Genomic DNA, 16558 nt, shown 5'->3' with positions numbered 1-16558 from the left:
GTAAGAGGTAAATTTTATCTCACAAAAAACCCAAGACAAACAAACAAACAAAAACCCAAACCCCAAAAAACCCACAAACAAACAAAAATAACCAAATAAGGGCCTTAAACAAACAATGAACTCTAGGTAATAATGTGCATGCTGAAGTGAGTCAAGAGTACTGAATTCTGTAACCTTCTTCAAAATGCATTAAAATAACACACAAAACTAATGAATTCACACAGGGATAAGCAGAGTTTTAACTTGAATATTTCTCTTTTAACTTCAACAGGAGGGAAGAAGACCCCCAACCTTTTAAGTCGTCCTTGGCAGGAGGACTGTGTTAGTTTCTATGGCTGATACAGTATAAAAAAGGATGTGTGATGGCTGGGCCCTCATAGAATCCTAGATTTTCCATGAGGACAGGGGAAATAGGCAGTCATGAGGTGTAGCAAGGCTGGGGTTTTTATCAAAATGTTGAGAGGCCAGAGGAAGTCCTTGTAAACATATTGGCTAGGGGCCACGTCTATGGCTGGGATAGTCTTTTTTATGGAAAAGATGTGTTAGTTAGGTTACTTAGGTATACAGAAATGTTCAGGTAAATTTTCTTCTTCTATTTACTGCTATACTCCTTTGTCTGCTACCGGTTAAATTATTCTACAAACTCAAAAAGGAAGTGGTAACCATTAATATAAATACATTTAGTGTTGGTATTATTTTAAGAAAAATGTTTGCTTTTTATTCCATGGAAAGATAAAATATGTATAATCCCTCTTCTCAAGAAATTTGGAACTACTAATGGCCCACCTTGCTTATTTGGTATTTATGACACTCTACATTGTACTTTTAGGTCTCAAACTTTACTTACATATTAAGCTAACACTCTAAAAATTTTTCTGGTATAGATCATGTTTAATTTTTTTTAATTGCCCAGGTTACCATTAGTACTTGACTTACAAATGGTCAATTTTAATACTTTTATATAAACACCTCTTGGTTCTAACAACATATAAAGAAAGACTAGGTTAACATCAAAATTAGATGCTGCAATATTAATTTAACATTTGAAAAAACAGTCAAGTGTTTCTTATTGGATATTATAAAGCAGAACAAAGTAACTTACCTGCCCATGACCGGAATGTTGCTATGATTCCCATTTTGCTGGCTAGAAATCTTGCTTCTCTGTCTTCTCTATTGGAGGGGAAAGAGGGAGAGGGGCATGTTAAAGAAATTTACTTTAAAATAAAAAGTGAGCTTTTCCTGCTACTATATCAGAATAAGAGCTATCATTACTTAACATTTAAATATTTACATAGGAAATTGAACAATATGTTAAAAAAAAAATCAGGACCCAAATGAACTTATCTACAAAACAGAAACAGACAGACAAACTTATAGTTACCAGGGGGTAAAGGGGGTGGAAAAGGATAAACTGGGAGTTCAAAAACTGCACCTCCTGGGCAGTGATGGAAATGTTAGCTATCTTGATTGTGATAGTGGTTTTATTGGTGTATTCATCTATCAAAACTCATCAAATTGTATATTTGAAATATGTGTAGTTTATTGTACAGGAACCATACCACAACAAAAGTGTTAAAAAAAAATCACATGTACTTCAAAGTAAATTATCCAATTATGCACTGGTCACCCCTCCACCATTTAAAATTCACAACATGGTTTAAAAAAATTATAAATTTTGCTTTTCTATTCAGTTCTACTTTTCCTGCTCTTTCTGAAACTGAGATAGTTCAGTAACACCTTTAATTGAGTATGAGAGACAACACCAGCCTACTTAACAAGCATCTGTCAAAGTGCTGCCCCTTAGCAGAGAAAATTACCACACAAACCTCTTACTTCTACCACATATATTCTCTATACTTCAAAAGTCTTGCCCCAAGCTTATTTGACCATTTCTAGCAAGCAAGCTCAACAACCCATATATTCACTAGGTTGTTATTCACTAACTAGATATTATTATTAATCCATATCTAAGCTCATTGAGGTTGTTGGCAGAATTTACTTTCTTACTATTGTACAGCTGCAGTTCCGTAACCTGGAGCCTACTACTAACTACTTTCTTCTTTTAAAATTGGTATCCAATCATCTCACTTGTTCCTTTCTATGCAATAGTTTATGACAATTAATTACCCAATAGAACTATTTATATTGTTAATCACTTCCATGTGTGCTCTATGGTCAGTTCCAATACTCAATAGCAATCTATTTACAGCAAACTCTTTGTTTATGCCACCTCAACCAATTCTACCCTGTCAACAGTCCATTTTTCTCCGTGCCAACTTTTTTTTACTTCCCTAATAAAGTTCTTAACAGCTGTTGAGAATACAGAAATCCAGAGAACTGGGAAAGAAAAGTCAGAAGGGATAAAGAACAATGACAGAAAATCAAATTAAAGAGTAGTGAGCAATCATTAGTTTAAAAAAGAGGAACGAAACACTTAAAAGCACACACACAAACTAACCACACAAAGCTCTCATGTGTAGCACTGATCAGTACGAGAACATAACAGAAACTAAAATGGGGCAGTGGGGGGTGGAAGAAACAAGAATCAGACCACTGTGTGGTTAAGCTTTTGGTGTTTTTTCTCTTAAAAATGTTACTGACATACTTATAGTGATTGTTTGGTAATCCATCCTCTAGCCTATCTGATAAATCTGCAGTATTTTAAAACTTGTCCCTCGGCCACAGTGTACCCAGGCTCCAGAAACTGACCATACTTCAGAAATTTAAGGAAAGCAAAGTATAGAATCAAACAACAAGGATTTTGGTGGAATATACTTTCTCCCCTCAACTCTAAAAAATATCCAGGTTCAACTCTTGCTTATGCTGGTGAGCAGAATTCTAAAAATGCCCCTATTCCCTTAAAATTCCAGACCTTAATTCCTGGATCCTGTGAATAAGACATCACTGTCACGATTGTGATTATGTTTATGTTATATAGCCCAGCAGCCCTTAAGATGGGGAGATCATCTGGTAGACTTGATCTGACTGAAGAGTTTTCTCTAGCTAGTGGCAGAAGAGAAAATCAGAGTGATTCAGAGCACAAAGATTCAAGGAATTCTTGCTGCGTTTGAAGATGAAAGGTGCCACATGCCAAGGAAAGAGGGTGGCCTCTAGAAGCTGAGTAGGGCCCAGCTAACAGTAAGCAAGAAAACAAGAACCTCAGTTATATAAGGGCAAGAAGTGAATTCTGCCAAGAACCTGAGTGGGCTTAGAAATAAATGGATTCTTCATCAGAACCTCCAGATAAGAACCATGCCAGACTTCTGATCTACTGAACTGTGCACTAATAAACTGATGTTATTTTAAGCTGCTGCATTTGCAGTAATTTGTCATGCACCAATAGAAAATACATACACTCTCCATCAATAAAGAGAATGTCCAAGAGTCATAAGAAGAAGCCAAGAAAGGAGCTTAAGAATCCTAATTCATAATTTGGCAAGAATAAGGCCTGAGGAATCTTAAACAGAGGACGTCTATTCTGATTTCTCAGCTCAGGTCCAGATATATTAGGGTGCAGTGAGCCCACAGTGATGGAGGTGATTAAAGATATGAAACCACTATTTTTAATTCAGGAGAAAAATGAATAAATCCCTGTTTCACAATGTCCCCAAATTTAGTGAGGAATTTTAAAAGCATACTATCTATCAACATATGTCTGCATTCCAACAGGTCTTACTAGAAAAACATCTGATAGCTTATTTATTGGAACTGTGTCACTGGCAAAATCTTCACAGCTAGTACATTATTTGGTCCCTAAATCAACTTAATTTGTTATCCCAGAATACCTAATGAACATGTGCTTTTCGCTCCAAAAATACTCTGAAAATTATCATCTCATTTCTAGAAAATAATCTTTATTTCCTTTTATTTCCCTATCAGTCTTACTCTCAAAATTCTACACAGTGTATCTTCCTGCTTAATCAATTTGTTAAGGCAATTCTTCATTCTACACACTGTTATTTCATTCTCTTAGTCTCTCAATGTAATAGTGCTAAAGATAGAGACAGTTGAAAAACAATTAAAGATCTGGGTTTCTACTGCAGCCTATCTTACATTTTTTTAAATAAGAAACTAATTCCAAGTCTTCATATTTTCCAAAGCTTACTTTTAATTTTTTAAGCCACAGTTAATTATATTATGAGAGATATACAATGTAATTCCATGAAACAGGAAATTTACTTAAACTCACTTTGCTCTGCCTCTATATACAATCAGGCAAATCTAAAAGCTTTAATAGCAACACACATGGTACTTACTTGAGCTGTCCTTCAGCGGTATCTGGACTATGTCTGTAGTGAAAATCAGTATAGGGTGCTAAAATTCGCTGATTTAAAAAAAAAAAGGAAAGAAAAAAAGAGAGTCCTTAGTGTAAAATGTATTTTTCTTATAACAAGCTAAAATTCCACTTCTCTATATCTCTAATTGGGTATACTGCTTGAGAGACTTATTATTTCTTCAAATTCATCATCAAGGAATATATTTGAGCGAATTTTAAATGTAGAAATTGAATTTTTGAACTTTTAAATTGAAGTATAATGTATCAACAGTGCACCAATCATGAATATGAGATTTGATGGATTTTCTCACACTAAGAACACTCCTGTAACTAGCATCCTCAGAGCCTCCTCATTCCTCCGTTGTACTCAGTCCTATCTACCCTAGGATTACTATCCTGACTTCTAACACTATGACTTAGTTTTGCCTTAGTTCAGAAACATTATTTAAATGGTTTTATTTTATAAATTACACCCTCCTTTTTAATGCTAGTATAAAGAAATCCAAATTATTTTTGTGTACTGTCCTTGTATTTAGCAACCTTGTTATGCTCACTCATTTTATAACTTTAACTAACCACTATCTCATTTACCAATCCCTCTGCCTTGCCTATTGCTTTATTGTGATCTGAACTTTAATTTTAAATATAATTTAAAATATATAAGATACTACAAATATTGCTTTTGACAAAGACTATTCTTTTATATTTAGTTACATGTGTACCTTTTCTGCCATTCTTCCTTCTTACATTACCTTGTTTTCTCAGCTCATTTTCCTTCTGACCAAGGACTACCTTTAAAGTTTCTTTTTGTCTGTCTCATTTTTTAAACAACAATAAATATGTATTATCTCACATGGTTTCTACGAGTCAGGAATCTAGAAGAGCTTAGCTGTGCAGGCTCAGGGTCAAAATATTGGTCAGGGCTGCAGTCATCTCTGACTGAAGCTGGAGGATCTAGTTCAAAATGGCTTACTTACAATGTGTTAATTGTTGCAAAAAAGGGCTCAGTTCTTCCCCATGGGCTGCTTTAGTGTCTTCATGACATAAAGGCAAGCAATTCAAGAAAGAATAGTGTTTCTTTAAATTCCCTTGGGTCTTTTTTCTTTAGTCTAAAAATGTTTTTACCTTTATTTTTGAAAGACATTTTCTCTGGGGAAGGTTGGTAATACTTTCTTTCAGTACTCTAAAGATGTCATTCTACTCATTCTACTGCCTTCTGGTTCCATTATTTCTGATGGAAAATCAGCTGTCAGACTTGTTCCTTTGAAGTAATGTCTTTTTTTTCTCAAGATGATTTTAAGATTTTTCCTTGTCTTGGTTTTCAACAATATTACCATAATGTGCCTACATGTTGTTTTCTTTGTATTATCTTAAGAGTTTTCTGAGCTTTATGAATATGAATTCTCATCAGTTTTAGAAACAAAATTTTGACTATTGTTTCTTTGGATATTTGCTTCTGTTCATTTTCTCTCTTCTCCGAAGATAATTACTTTTTATTACTTTTGTTCTGCTGTGTTCATTTCCTTTTTATTTACCCCCTCCTCATGTTTTACTTGATATTTTCATTGACTTTTATTCCAGTTTACTAATAATATCTTCTTGTCTAAAATGAATTTTTAATTTCATTCAGAATTTCAGGTATTATATTTTTCAATACTAGTTCCATTTGATTCATTTTGCATATTCCAATCATATGGTGAAATTCTCCATTATTTCATCTATTTTCTCCTTTTTCTCCATTTTCCTTAACAAATTAATCATGTTTGTTTTAAAGTCTTTCCCCTCTAGCTACAATATCTGGATCACCTGTTGATATGTTTCTATGAAACTTCTCAGTTTTCAGTTACATAGTCATTTCTTTCTATATGACATTCAATCAAATTTCTGATTGAATGTCAGACAATATGAATTTTATGAAAGGTTCCAAGTGATGTTATCTCTATCCGAGATTGTTTATCCTTTCCTCTGTTAGTCAGGTAGATTAAAGAGGCTGATCAGTTTATCGTAATAACCAACTGAGTTCATTCGAGACTACACTCCATTTTTGATAAGATTTGATTATACCTTTGGTTTTCCTGTGTTCCTAAAGTATGGGCCTCCAATACTTTCAATAGAGATCTTAGCAAGCTTTTTTTTTTCCTTAGTAGTGAGAGACTGGGAATTCTTTCTACATATTTTGTTAAGTTTTGAACTTAATCTTTAGCCACCCATCTAGAATAGCCTCAGAATTTGGGAAATAGTCAAGATCAGGAAATCAGCAATGAAATATCTAGTTTGTCATTTGAGTACCACACAACCATTAAAAGCTGTTCTGGTTTTTCAGATCTCAGAAAAAGCCTACCTGGAGTTTCAGTTTCTAAGTATATCCTGATCAGGAAGTGGCCCCAGGGAAAAAAGGCAACCGCATGTAACTAGCGTAAGTTCACTACTTCTTAGAGGCCTTTCAGCTTTTGCCCACGGCCCCTCCTCCTGGGACGAACTTGTCTTGTGCACTGGAGACCATAGCATATTGCACTGTGCTTTAACATTATAGCCTCTGTTCTCCATAGATTTTTATTTCAGCAAACTTCTAGAGGAGTAAATCAGACAATCTGGGAACTTTTCATGTCTCTAGGCTTGTCACTCCATATACATTTGCCTGCCAAATACTCTGGTCTTCTACCTAGGCCGAGATCATGTTCTTAACCTCTAGTCTGTGGCCCAAATTTGCAAGTGCCCCTAAGGGCACCTATATGTCTTCAGGACAACTCTCAATGAATCTTCTCTCCCCAGAATTTTATTCCCTCTGGTCCTTATCATTTTCCCAGCTTTATATCGCTTTAAATATATATCTATAATTATTCAACTTTTCCACCTTTCCACAGCAGATGCTATAAACTACCCTATCCTACTCTGAAGTGTAAGTTTAAAAAATATGTTGCTTTTTAATTTACTATAAAACATTACAATTCTATAATCCTTACAGACTACCTATTCTAATAACATTATTACATTAAATCTACACTTTTCTGTGTAAGGCCAAAACATATTACACATAGTAGAAATAGAAGCCAAGGTAAATTTAAAAAGAGATTTTTTTTTTACAGAAGAAAGATTTAAAGCGAACAACAGAGATGGTAGCACTGAAAACAGTTCCTTTGTATGTGGAAAAGAAACTCAAAGTTATCAACTTAGAATGAAAACTGATAAAATACAATTAATAAAAACTAGGATAATATTCTGCTGTCACAGTAGACTGTAGGATGAAGAGGATAATGATAAAGCAAAAGATGATGATAATGATCAATCCAAGGCAACCAGTATTCCCTGAATATTTATTATGTACCAGGTACTAAGTAAAACATTTATGTAGATTAGAGTTAATATATGTAAAGTGCCTGGAAATATTGCCTAACTCATTGTAAGCTTTACATGAGTGTCAGCTGCTTCTATTACTACTACTACCATTATTATTATAGTATTTATTCTTAACGATAATTCTTTAAGGTAAAAACCATGGCCTTCATTTTACCTAGGAAAAAACAGGTCCAAGAGAGGCTAATAACCATAATCATTGCCCCAAATCATAAAGCTAGTAGGCTGTAGAGCAAAACATCAAAACCAGATCTCTATAGCATGAAGTCTAGTCTCTCAATCACTCTGCTATTCTCGGGAGAGCTTGTAAAGGAAAAAAAGAACTAACATTTGTGGCTTTAAAGAACAAGATATAAGCAAAGATATTTAGTGTACTTAAACGTCTACCATATTCTTCAAGGCTCTTTTCATTTAACAAAAGCTATGCTAATTTGTTGTACAATTATACAGGAATAAAAAACAGGCCTTTACATATAATCTTCCTTTGTTGTAATTATCTCTTCGATCTTAAAATCAGAGTTTTTCCATTTGATAAAGAAAAAACTTAAAGCTAAAGACACTGTAAAATATCAAAATGCCAGTTTATTCCCACTGGACTCCTATGAACAATGTATTGAAAATCATTTATTAGGGAGAATATTGTACTTATATTTGCTCATTAAGATATAGGATGATGTCAATTTTATAATCTTAAATATTTCTAATAGCCCTACTAAAACAAGAACTATAACATTTAAGACAAGTTTCATAGAACGATTTAAACAAAGCAGGGAACAACAAATCTTTTATAATTTGCATAATTTCATATCTAAATACAAACAAGGTCTTGGTTTAAACTTACTCTAAATGGTATCTGCGATGGACAACAATGTAATATATTCACACAGACTATTAGTTTGTGATAATTCTGTTCCAACCTCTACCATATACTTTATCATAGAAAAGAGTATATGGCAGCCTTATTATTTTAAACTGTTAAAATAACATTGAATTAGTAAAAAATTTAAATTGTAGAGTATTTTAGAAAGAAAGATACGTTTCCTATTTCTTTCAAGTATATATGGTCATTGGTTGCCAACAAGTGCTTCCAAGTTCAGAGAATTTTACAATTGTTTAATAAATAAATTGTATATAGTTAGCAGGAGCTATTCATACATAATTAGCATATTAAAGTCTTAAAAAGAAACAGTCTTCTTAAACAGGTAAATGTCTATGAAATTTTACTTGTGCTTAAGTCAAATTTTCACAGATAATAAAAAAAAACTTCACTTTAAAAGTTGATGAAGTATTCCTCAGAATTTTTTTCTATTAGCCCAAACTGAATGAGCTATACAATATTGTTGAAAATAATCCCATCTTATTAGTTAATTTAGGTTTAATAATTAATGCTGTGCTGCATCTACTAACTTTAAAATTTCAAAGTAAGAGTATGTTTTTAAAGTCATATTTTAAAACTAGAAAAGAACAGTAGAGTTCCTACCTCTAACTCTACATCGGCTCGTACATACTGTCGGGTCTTTGGATGATTAAGGAGGTGCAAAATTGTAGTAATGAGGGCCTCATTTATTCGACTTAATTGGCAATCGATCACATTTTTCAAGATGGTGTTTAGTCCACCTCGAAGGGCCACCACCTCTGGATTCTGAAGTGCTAAAATAGAAAAGAAAAACTTAATATATTAAATAGGGGATTATTTAATAAATAATCAGAAATGTTGGATTTTATTTTAAAACGTAATTTCCTTTCTGACTTGAAAACTTTCTACTCAATGACATTTAAAAGGGCATGTGGATAAAATGTGTCTAATAAGAATCACTGAATATACTTCCCAAAACCTTGTTGTTTTTTTTTTTTAAAAAGTCTCTAAATTGTTTGTTTCATATCCTTTGTCCATGTTTTACTGAAGGGTTCTTCTTTCCTATCAATTTTAAGGAGTTTTTTAAATAGTGGAAATATTATCCCTTTATCTGTTTCAAATCTTTTACCTAATTTATAATTTAACTTCAGATTTTAAGCTCAGAAACTCCTCCCTTACTTCAAAGAGCAGGTATTTTGTTTGTATGCATGCACATGCATATGTGTGTTTTAAATGAGTTCAGGATTAACATTTCAGTTTTCAATCTGTCAGGAAATTGAGTTTGGCTTAATACTGATATACTCAATTTTGTTTCAAATGTCTAATCAATTATCCCAGCATGCTTTCCAAACTAATTGTTATACTTCTGATATACTAAAGTTTCCTACATATCAAAATACGCAACTCTAGATTCTCCTTCATTTTTTCCCCTCTCAATAACCTAGTATAATAGTTTTTTAAAATGTGAGAAAAAAAAATCTTTCCCTTCCCGTCCACTTATTCTTTTGCAAAACATGTTTTCATAGCTGCATTTCTCCTGCTTATTCTAGCTGACTTTTAGATTTAGCTTTCTTCCTCTTTTTTTTTCTATACTAAGGTAAAATTACATACAGTAAAATGCATATATCTGAATGTACAGCTCAGTTAAGTCCTGAACAATGTTTACATCCTGGTAACATACCTTAATCAAGGTACAGAATTTTCAAAATCCTAGAAAGTTCTTTCACAACACTTTTCTATCATTCCCTCCTCCATGACAAAGGCAACCAATATTCTCATTTCTACCCATACAGATTAGCTATGCCTTCTTGAAAAATCAGTTAAACAAATTGAAAAGTACCTCTCCAATCCACACACATGTCATCCACATTTCTTACTAAGTTTATTTGTTGTATACAGCTTTCTTTTCTACTTTGGAAACAGTACTTTTTTCTATTATATTTAATGACTATTGCTGAAATACAATAAATCTATGAAATCTGTATTTTCACATTTCTACTGTATTGAACTGCTTAAGTTGTTTTTCAGTTGGTTTCACAGTTTTCTAGATATAGCATCTACAAAGTATGTCTTTTATCCAACATGTAAATTTCATCTATTATTTTGTCTTACTAACCTGCTAAAAGTTTTAAAACAATGCTAATTAAGAGTTTTTAAAAGGATGTAGTGTATGTTAAGATCTACCATTAAGAATAATAGTGTTGATTTGAGATATTCTAGAATGTTCATAAAGTAGAATTCTATTTTATTTTACATATGTGTATAGATACATGTGTATATGTATAGCAATGTGTATAAGTATATAAAATGCTACTTTCATTTAAAAACTTGATAAGTTGCCGTATTTTTAATGCTTTCAGTTAGATTACACGATGTAAGAATTATCTGTCCCTTAAAACAATTTATTTAAGACAAACTACTTGACTGAGTCTTCTTTGCAACTAGTTAATTTATTAAGTACTTGTATGGTTTTTGATCTATCACGTTTCCTACTTGTGAGTCAACTGCAAATAAAAATTTTCTCCAAAAATCCATTCATTTCAATAAGATTTTCAAATGTATAAAAAAAACTACCTTATAATTTAAAAAACACCTATTATATTCTCATTTCTATATTATCCTTATTTTTCTGACTTTTGCATTTTTCAAACAAGTGTATGTGTATCTGTGTATCATTTTTTCCTTCAAATTAATATAAATTAGATTAAATAATCTATCTTGTTCTCTAATTAGGACTCAAAATCATTGTTGCCTTCCTCCTGTTTACCCTAAAATTGATTTTTTTTCCTTCCTTTTCTATTTTTTGGGTTCACTCATTTTCATTAATTTTTGCTTAATTATAAAAGCATCTCATAATGAGAGGTTAACTCTGAATACACAGCTTTCCAGGCATCCCATATACTGACATGTAGTCAAATTTTTATTATCTTCAAAATTTCTTTAATTAAAATTCTGAGTTTGTCTCTAAATCAGGAGGTATTGTGGACAGTATTTTTAAATTCTCAATGATAAGGCTTGGCTCTTTTGTTTCTTTGGTGTAAGTTTCTGTTGTTTATTTATTATATTAAGAGCAAATGCAACCTATAGCATTTCTACTTTTGGTGGGAAAAAAATACTGCCATTTAAAATTTTATTTCTTTGGTTGTCAGGTTGAAATTTTTTAATTTTTGATTAGCCATGAATTTCTTTGATAATTACTTTGTTTCCTCACTGATCTATATATAAACAAACTATCATGCTTATGACATTAATTTTTCTTTGTTCCAGGACTGCGTATTTTCTTACCTCCTTACAACAAAATTTATAGCTGCTGAAATCTGTTTTCTTTTGATACTTCAAAACTCCTTTTCCTTACCATGATCAGATAAATATTCATCCATTTTCCCCCCATATTTTCCCCATTTAACTCTTTACTCCTTTTGCATTTAGAATTCTTTTTTTTAATGTAAGGTGAATTGTTTTTAACTCACATCAAGACATAGTGTGGATGACTAATGTCTAAGAGCCAGACTTTAAGAGATTTTATTCTAATTACTGGAATCTGGACAATTCTTATATATTAAATTTCATGATGAGTAAAACTTTAAAATTTATTGAACTTTAATGTCATTTTGAACTTATTTGTTTAAATAGCAAGTTCCCTATTTCCCCATCAGAAATGTCCTACTTTTTCATATCTTTTTATAAATAACTAAAGAATTCATGTATTAAAAACATTAAAAATGTTTAATATTTTTTCTAAAATATTACATTTTTACTTCTTAAAGAAAATTCTGACCTAGTTCACAGATAATGGCAATGCATGCTCGAACCATTCTGTCTCTTTCTTGGAGTCCATCATTTCCAACTGCTATTAACGAGTTGGCCACAGAGCTAGGAAACAAGGAGGCATTCACAGTAATCATCTGTAACAGGGAGGAATCAGAAAAAGAAGTTACTTATTTCATAATACATTTTTAAAACCTATTTTGCTTAGATTAAGGTGTTCAAGATCATAGAATTTTAATAAGATCCAGGTCTCAATTTTAATCTTTTGCTTCATATGAACATGTCAAAGGACTAATATAACTAATAACAGATGCAATAAATGTTAATAATCATAACCATGGAAAAAAAGTTGGCTTTTTCCCCTGAACAGTCCAGACTACAAATTAGTTGACCAATAAGATGTAATGTTTCTGAGATTAAAAGCTCCTCTAGAAAAGAAACTCTATTTTAAACAACTTTTCGGTGCTAAAAGTCTATCAGTGGTGACAACAACTGTCAACATACTACTGTACTATTACATTCCTAACTCTGTCCCCTTACATAAACACCAAGTCCTACCAATTTACCTCATTAACCCTATTCTCTCCACCATTGAACTCTGACTTGGGCCCTCATTCCTTCTTACTCTGATTGCTGCAACTGATGCCTAATAATCTCCCTATCTCTAATCATCACTTGTTGCTATACTGAAAGACAAAGTTAATAATCCATCAGCTATTTTTAATATTTCAAAAATTCTGATGAAATATGTCCTTGGTGATAAAACTTTCAATGAATCTCACTTTAAAGTTCAACTGGCAATAACATATTTCGAATATGGAAAATAGATAACATGTATCTTCTGTTTGAAAAACAGGAAAAAAAATTCTGTGGTTAACTACTGTTTAATAAAGTATTTGGTACATAAAGTATTTCAAAAAAATAGGTCTTTGGAATGGGAGTATAAAATGTTTTCTTCTGTTTGGGTGGTGATAAATATTGAAGATAATTAACCTGTCCTGAATATTACTGTTTATAATCGTGTTGAAGAATAAGTCTTGTACTATGACGCAATTAGAGGATGTGATACTAAATTAAAATGGCCAGTTAATTCCTACAGAAGTTCAAAGAAAGTATCTATATTGGCTAGAGTACTTGCAAATGGTTTGTCATTTAAGCAGCATTATGTGATATTACAAGGTTCAACTGAAATTACAGAATACTGTTCCACAACCAAAAAATAGATATTCAATAACTACAGAATCTACAAAAGCTTTTACATTTGTTTCTAAATCAGAATTTTCCATTAAACTGTTGGAGAAGAAAGGAGGAGAGGAAAGGGAAAAGAGGTATAAGGAACTGATCTTCCTGGGTGAGAAAATTCTAACTTCTTATGATATTAATTTGTATTTTAATACTTATTGATCTATTTATTATGTTTATAAGGAGCTTATAAGAAAAACTCCCCAAACAGTAAGATGTATATAACTCATTCTAAACAGAGCTGGCTAGAAGCTAGATCAATTGGCTTTCAGCGCCAAATCTGTCATCAATAAATCATTATCCTGGCCAAATCAATCCTCTCTCTGCCTTAGTTTCCTCATTTATAAATTAAGTCATTTCTAGAATTTCAAGTATAAAATTCTACTCTAGTATCTCAAGTGTAGTGCTATGAAAAGGATATCTATAATTTAAAGTTTTTATAAATGAAATCATTCTTATTTTAACAGGAAATAAATGCAAAGAAACTCTTAAACTCTGGGTAAATCAGAGGAGGCTTTTCTCATAAATCAATGGGTAATCAATGAGGGAAAAGTGGTAGAATTTAGTCTCCACTGAAATAAAAGTTTAATCATCTTTCTGACATGATAAAAACAAATTAAAGATATTGAGTAGGTAATAAATTTGTAGAACTGCTATAAAGCAATTAGAGAAACAGTAAATTCTACAAAGGGAATATTTGAAATCTGAGCTGAGACTGCAAGATGGATATAATGTAGAAAGAGGTGGAAATGAAATAAAAAGAGTAAGACAGAAGTAATGATCATAGTAGTGGTGGGGAGTAGAGGGTAGCTTGTCTATACATACAATGGCACAAGGTCATACATAGCTGGTTGACCCAGAAGTGGGCTCTGAGTGCCAAGATAAGCAGGTTATGCTTAATATCAAAAGGATTCATGGGCCAGTGTAGGTTTGGAACGTTGGAGAACTAGGTTTTTCACTCCGGCTTTGCCAATATCTTGCTTTGTATCGAGGGCAAGAGATTCCTTTAAATGAATCCCTTTCAACTGTAAAAAAAAAAAAAATCTGTGATATATTAATCTCTTATTACATGAATAAAGAAATGATATATAAAGAAAATAATGGCTTAAATCGGGTAGGCAATAAGAAGATTTTAAATCAGATAGAGTAGCAACAGCTAACTAGTGGGAAAATTATATAGAAAATGAGACAAAAATCAGGAAGTACTGTGGAATGGAGAGAGAGACGAGGGGAAAAGAAATCAGAGACACTGAAAAAGAAACAATCAAATAAAGAAAAAATCTCCTAAATGAATAAAACAGGTGAAAGAGAAGGAAAAGCAACATGTGTATTCCTTATTCATAAAGCAAGTTAACCTAAAGCAACATAGTTTCTGCTTTTCCTTTAAAATATAAAAGATTAATACTTTCAAAGAAAATGTAAAAACTGTTTTGAATGCATACAAAAAACCCACAGTGACCTAGTAATTATAATATTAACATTAATTTCTACTAGCTCAGTTGCCAAGTTGTTGCTGGAAAAAAAGAAATACGTGCTTGGGTTGTTAAAAGTACTAATGAAATTACAGTTCCTCTAGCCGACAGAGGCCACTGTTCACTCAGCAAGCATGCTCTCCTTTTAACTCCAACTGCTTTTAGCTAAACCAAGGAGGAAACGTGCGACACAGCTCTTCCTTTGAGCTGAGCTCTTACCACTAGATAAAAGCAATTTTCCTGTTCTTGGATCCACAAATGGTATCTGCCTTAAAGTACTCTGTTCTCCAGAAGATAACAAAATAAAATTTTATTTTGTTATAAAATTATTAAATTGTTTTTAAGGGTCTGGTTACTTTTACTGGGCTATTTTATAAACTAAACTTGTACAAAACATTGTACAAAAAATTAAAATAAAATATTTAGTGAATAATTCAAAGAAGCTGAATTAAATTCAAACCATCTGAAGTTGTTTTTTCTTCTGAATGATTTTCTAAGGCAGCAACTCTCAAACTGTGGTCCAGGAAATTGAGGATATTTTCAGAGATTCTGCAAAGTTAAAACTATTTTCATAGTAACACAAATACATTATATCTTTTTTACTCTCATTCTCTCACAAGTATATATGGAAGTTTTCCAGAGGCTCTATTGCATGTGATTCACAACAGACTGAATGCAGAAGCAAATATTACAATCTAGCTATCTTCTATCAGGACAAATACTCTTTAGAGATTTGCAAAAATCTAAAATGCCACTCTACTCACTAATTTTTTTTGGAAAATATAGTTTGATTTATGTTTACTTGTAATGAACTTGTCATTTTAATAATTAATATATTTTTAATATCTCACTTTAAATTCCTAGTATGATAAGTACTGATGTATATATTAACTTCAATAATCAAAGAGTTACTTTAGGTTCTTCAGAAATAAATTTTGTTTTCTTATCTTAAATTCTCAAAATCATGGCAGCCAAGAGGTTGTATGAATAAGTAAAAACCATAAACCTAATTTTTGAATTTAAATATAAGGCATTAAATCACAGTGCCAACATAACAATTTACCTATAGCAAAAAATGTTTAATCTATTTCCAATATCACTCTTACTAGAATTGCAAACTTCTTTCAAGATAACTCATCCATTTATTTCTTCCTTACTATGCGCACCTGTGGGTACTATTACTAACCATAAGCTAGACAACTGGAAGGAAAAAGAAGAGGGTATCTACTTAAGGCACAAACTCAACATTCCACAACCCTGGAGCATGCGCTGGATTCAAAGGTGGGGAAAGAGAAGAAGAGCTAAAAAAGTTAATTGTTAAATAATTTTAGGGGTCTGGGGGGAGCGTATAGCTCAGTGGTACAGTGCATGCCTAGCATGCACAAGGTCCTGGGTTCAATCCCCAGTACCTCCATTAAAGATAAATAAAATAAAAACCTAATTACCTCCCCCCAAAAAAAACACTTTAAAAAAAGTTAAAATAATAAAAATAATTTTAGGGGTCTTCACATTAAAACAAACATACACTGCACAAGTCCTATAAATTTTTAGGATGAAACATAATAAAATTCTTACACAAGCTGTATCTTA

General features: G+C 32.1%; 1 protein-coding gene across 2 annotated transcripts in view; it reads right to left on the bottom strand.

Annotated features, from left to right (window-relative positions):
* RICTOR (RPTOR independent companion of MTOR complex 2) overlaps window positions 1–16558 on the bottom strand; it is a 102216-nt gene that overhangs the window by 40310 nt on the left and 45348 nt on the right. For both annotated transcript variants that reach the window (XM_031676529.2, XM_031676532.2), the window contains exons 7-10: window positions 12265–12391; window positions 9111–9280; window positions 4257–4324; window positions 1103–1170 (exon numbers count right to left, since the gene is read on the bottom strand). In XM_031676529.2, coding sequence (XP_031532389.1) covers window positions 1103–1170; window positions 4257–4324; window positions 9111–9280; window positions 12265–12391 — 433 coding nt within the window. The remainder of the gene's footprint in view (window positions 1–1102; window positions 1171–4256; window positions 4325–9110; window positions 9281–12264; window positions 12392–16558) is intronic.

The sequence above is a fragment of the Vicugna pacos genome, chromosome 3, assembly GCF_048564905.1.
Source record: "Vicugna pacos chromosome 3, VicPac4, whole genome shotgun sequence".
NCBI classification, from domain to species: Eukaryota; Metazoa; Chordata; class Mammalia; order Artiodactyla; family Camelidae; genus Vicugna; species Vicugna pacos.
The sequence above is the reverse complement of the archived record's forward strand: the minus strand, read 5'-3'. Positions and strand labels throughout refer to the sequence as shown.